This window comes from Austrofundulus limnaeus, unplaced genomic scaffold, assembly GCF_001266775.1.
Source record: "Austrofundulus limnaeus strain Quisiro unplaced genomic scaffold, Austrofundulus_limnaeus-1.0 Scaffold885, whole genome shotgun sequence".
Taxonomy (NCBI): domain Eukaryota; kingdom Metazoa; phylum Chordata; class Actinopteri; order Cyprinodontiformes; family Rivulidae; genus Austrofundulus; species Austrofundulus limnaeus.
In genome coordinates this window covers 164,581-169,589 of record NW_013953287.1, presented here as the reverse complement: position 1 = coordinate 169,589, position 5,009 = coordinate 164,581, and the positions used below count along the sequence as shown (strand labels likewise).

Genomic DNA, 5,009 nt, shown 5'->3' with positions numbered 1-5,009 from the left:
TCAAGGAAACCAAATAAGTCGTCAAGGTCAACAAAACTTATTTATAATATGGTTCTTTGGTCCGTGACAGGCCTGGGCCGACCCATAAATATGCATCGGCCCACCGGGCATTGCCTGGCATGCCAGCGGGCCAGTCCACCTCTGGTTATAATCAATCATTTCTCAGTTAATTGTTGCATCCCTGTCCTTAATCTTCATGTGTGTTTCTGTGGTCCCTCAGCAGATGGTTCTGATTAAAGAAGAAGCTCCTGAAGAATGGGGGCCTGGTGTGGACCCGCAGGACCCAGAGTCCCTCCACATCAAGGAGGAAGAAATCTGGACCAGTCTGAAGGCAAAGGAGCTCAGTGTGAAGGAGGAGAATGATGTCACAGAGTTTACACTAACTGCAGGTCCTTTGAAGAGTGAGGATGATGAAGAGAAACCTCTGTTCTTCCAGCTTCATCAGCACCAAGTGGAGGACGGAGATCTTCCAAGCAGCTCAGCTGATCAGAGGACATCGGCTGGTGGAGGAGAGGACTTTGGAGGAACAGAAACCATCAGTAACCCAGATCTGAATACTCATGAAGATGGTTCATGCTCTTCAGAGACTGAAGTCAGTGAGGATGATGATGATGATGATAAGAATCCTGACTCTCAGCGTAAACTCTTGTCAGACTCCAAGGAGAGCAGTGATTGTGAGTCAGCTGGAAACACTGTCGGCTGCTCTGACAAGGGGTCTCTGCAGAAACGTGTGACAGGATCAAAGACTTCACCTGGTGTTTTTGATCAAACAAGACCAAACTCATTTAGGTGTGACACCTTTGGCAAAACACTTTCCAGAAAAGAACATCTAGAAACACGCACAAAAGTTCATACAGGAGAGAAACCATTTACATGTGGTTTCTGTGAGCAAGGTTTCACCCGGAAGGCAGATTTAAACAAACACATGAAAATCCACACAAAACAAAAACCATTTGTTTGTGACATTTGTGGTAAAGGGTTTATGCAAAAGTCACGTGCAAACAGACACATGAAAACCCACACAAGAGAGAAATCATTCGTTTGTCCTCTTTGTGGACAAAATTTTAATGAAAATACATCCTTAAAGAAACACGTGAGACTGCACAAAGGAGGAAAACCTTTTGCTTGTGATGTTTGTGGACAAAGTTTTAGCCGAAAGACAAATGTAAATAATCACAAGAGAATCCACACAGGAGAGAAACTGTTGGCATGCGGTGTTTGCAGAAAAAGTTTTACAAAAAAGGCTAATTTAAATTCACACATGAAAGTTCACACTGGAGACAAACCATTTGTTTGTGGTCTTTGCGGACAAAGATTTACACAAAACTCTAGTTTAAAGATGCACATGAGAATTCACACAGGACAAAAACCATTTGGTTGTGGTGTTTGTGGACGAAGATTTAACAGACAGGGTAATTTAAAGACTCATGTGAGAATCCATGCGGGAGAGAAACCATTTGTTTGTGCGGTCTGTGGACATGGCTTTAATGAAAAGGTGCAATTAAACAGACACCTGAAGATTCACACTGGAGAGAAACCATTTCTTTGCGATGTTTGTGGACACGCTTTTAGCCAAAACTCTGGTTTGATTTCACACCTGAGAATGCACACAGGACAAAGACCGTTTGCTTGTGGAATTTGTGGACAAAGTTTTAAGCATAAAATAAGTTTAAACAGACACCTGACAATCCACCCAGGAACTAAAACGGTTATTTTCTATGAGTCATAAAACAGACTGTGACGTCAGCTTGATCTGAAAACAAGGACAGACTAGACATGGGTTTTTACGATGTAAAAACAAGTGTAGCATGTCTTTTTTTTTTTTTTTTTTTTTTTTTTGGATGGCCTCCCTTCTCCCCTTATAGCCATCCCCTCCACACCATTATGTTTTTTTTGTTTTTTTTGTTTTTTGTTTTTTTTTGTTTTTTTGTTTTTTGTTTTTTTGTGAAGAGAAAGTAGAGAGAGAGAAAAACAGAGAGAGAAGTAATTAGAAAGATAGAAAGACTGAAATAGCGATTAGGATTATATTAAATATACACCAACAAAACACAGGACCACACAACCAACATCTGTCCGCTCACCTGAAAAATAAATGGATAAATAATAGAAGGCATATAAAAAAAAAATACACATTCCCATACATATATAAAGATATGCATACATACATGCCTACATTCATAAATATTGTCTGTATATACACATAGACATATATACACACTCAGTGACCAGTCAGAACCCCCCGGATCAGAGCACCTGTTTGTGAGCAGTTGTGAACATGCGTGTACATACAAGATTTCTCCAATGGAACACTCAATAGTGACTGTGGAGGACCGAGACCCAACCCCCAAGTCGCGAGGCAGACATAGGGAAGACCAGAGTCCAAGGGCCTGAGAGGAATCCCGAGCGCAGAGCCCCAAGGGACACCCGCACGGGAAGATCTGCCCACCCACCCCCCAGATCAGACCATAGGAGAGAACTGGGAGAGTCCCCCCAGCGACCACACGCACAGCCCCCGGGGCCAGCAGCGACAAACTCATGGGCCCCACCGGCACCCGCCATACCAAAGTGTAGCATGTCAATGCTACACTTGCATTGCAGCACTTACCTGCAGCAGTGAACTTGCAGAATGAACTGTGACCAAGTTCAAATGTGATTTCTATACCAGCTTGTGCCTGTCAAGTCAGCAGGTGTTCGTAATGAGGATAATTGTGTGACAATATGATGTTTGTAGAGATTTTTTGTTAAAGTTGCATTAGCTCAATTTTGAACCCTGATCTCCCACATGAAAGTCCATAGAGTTAACCATTAGACCATTTGAGCTGTGGCAGAGAGCATGGCCAGGGGTTGGTTTGTATGTGTGCAGAAAGAGGCCACATCGCCAATGCAATTGTTGACACTAAACTGCAATATATTACAACAATAGAGCAATATTAGGACAACATTAGAGTAAAACATCAAAATACAATCATATTAGTATTGTAACCACTGAACTATTGAGATTAAATATTATTAAACTATCATTCAGTACTGAGTAGATATAGCAGGGGCCAGTATTGGAACAATACAAGGCTCCATTGACTCCCATTATAAATTATTAAACATTAATATTTCAAAAACTACAAGTTGTACAGGCACCAAAAGGCATAGCCATCATTTGGCACTGGAGCTTTACAAATATAAATTACAATGGCAGGTCTAGGACAAAGTGTGCAGGAGGCGAAGCGTGCCAAAATGGACATGACTTGGATGGGAAATGAATCACAATAGTGTGCATTGCATTGGCATTGCCACTGATTAATGAACGCTAGGACAGAGTTTGTCTCTAAAGAAGCTTTTACTAGAAACTAGAAAAAAATCTTTTGGGATAAAACTTGTAAAAACTTGTAGTTATTTTGAATACGAGTTTCTTCATGAAACACCTTATTTAACATATTTTAACTGTATATATGTGTTTTGTGTATTTATATATTTTTCTTCAAAGAGAACTGATAATATAAGCTGTAAATATTGTTTTAATTATGGTTAAAATAAAACTTTAATGAAGACATGGTAAATAAAATCATTTTCAGTTTCATGTGAAAGTCACATTTTGGTGTTTGGGTTACACAACAGATCTTACTTTGAGTAAATTCAGACACTTTAGTTATGATATATGATATAAACAATATCCCACTCCTCCTCAACATCTGCAGACTAAGACCTTTAAGTTCAAATCAACACTTTGTGTAATTTTATTTAACTAATATTTGCCAGATGTTTTGTGTTTTGTGGAAACACAAAAAAAACCTGGGTGGAAGTGTTTTGTTTTACTAGCAAATAACATTTTCTGGCTGTTAGGCTGAAAAAAAACCCTCAAAACTTTGAGAAGCAGTTAGATGTCTGTGAAATTACTGGTGGATAAACGTTTCTCCGTTGGAGGAGGGATCTGATGCCATGAAAGACCTGGTCCACGACTCCAACCTCTGTTATGCTGAGGGGGAACTTATCTTATCCTAAACATTCCAGTCAACTAAAACAAAGTTAACCCTACCTTACAGAGACCTTACCTTTGTTCCCACTAAGGGAAACAATAAGAACATTTGATTTTAAAGCAGATCCTCCTGTCCTTGTGTCAGACTTGTCTCCACTGGACAGACTTGACACCTCAGGAAATACTTTTCATCCAGAATAATTTGCAAAACATTCAACAGAATGTTAAAGTCTGCAGAACCAAAACTCATTTTAATAACCAAAATTCAAAATATTATAATAAAACCATCTGATAAAGGTGATAATAGACAGAGAACAATAAACTTTAAATCTATAAACCTGCGGTCTGTCTATGTAAAGGGGGTTTCTCAGGCATCTAGTTCAGTTCTATACCATAATAAAGTAACTCTGTAACTTCAGTTGGGATGAAAATACTGTTAATATGTAGAAATCAAAAATAAACGTAACTTTACATCACAGCTGTTCTCTCTTAGAGGCTCTGCTGTTTACAACCTGTAGTGTTGTAGCAGACCTTGTAATGATGATGATGATGATAATAATAAAAAACACCTGTATAAGTTTTGGAAAATGGCAACTCAGCGTAAATCTGAACCTTACCGTCAGACTGGGAATTACGTTGCTCTGTGAAGAGGAAGCTCAGCTTGGAGATACAGAGGAGGAGCTGATCCTAAAAGGTGGTTCTAGTCCCGACCGGTGGTTTTTGCTCCTCTGCCTGCTGCCTCAGGACACTGCAGGATTTATCAAACGTGCATGAATGAGTCAAAGACTGTGTGTATTTTCTTGATGAGGGGATAACACATGACATAAAGCTCAAAAAAGTTGATTTGACATGATGTTGCCCCTTAAAGCTTCAACCAAGGTGCTGTTTTCAGATGTGTCCACCAGGAGATGCTCAAGATCTGTCGTGAGAAAGTGCTGCAGACCAAACCTGATGGGTCACTGACACCACGCTTCTTCCTCTTCAGTACAGTCACATGTTAAAAAAATAATTTAAATGGTTTAAACACTATATATATATA

General features: G+C 39.6%; 1 protein-coding gene across 1 annotated transcript; it reads left to right on the top strand.

The window, feature by feature from the left end:
- Positions 1-222: 222 nt before the first annotated feature.
- LOC106533112 (zinc finger protein OZF) lies at positions 223-1,841 on the top strand. The gene has a single exon (XM_014029345.1). The coding sequence runs from the start codon at positions 224-226 to the stop codon at positions 1,727-1,729; it is 1,506 nt and encodes a 501-aa protein (XP_013884799.1). The 5' UTR covers position 223; the 3' UTR covers positions 1,730-1,841.
- The last annotated feature ends 3,168 nt before the right edge of the window (positions 1,842-5,009 follow it).

What these genes read in the sequence shown, in the direction of transcription:
- LOC106533112 (XM_014029345.1), top strand. Translation starts at nt 224, where the DNA reads ATGGTTCTGATTAAAGAAGAAGCTCCTGAAGAATGGGGGCCTGGTGTG.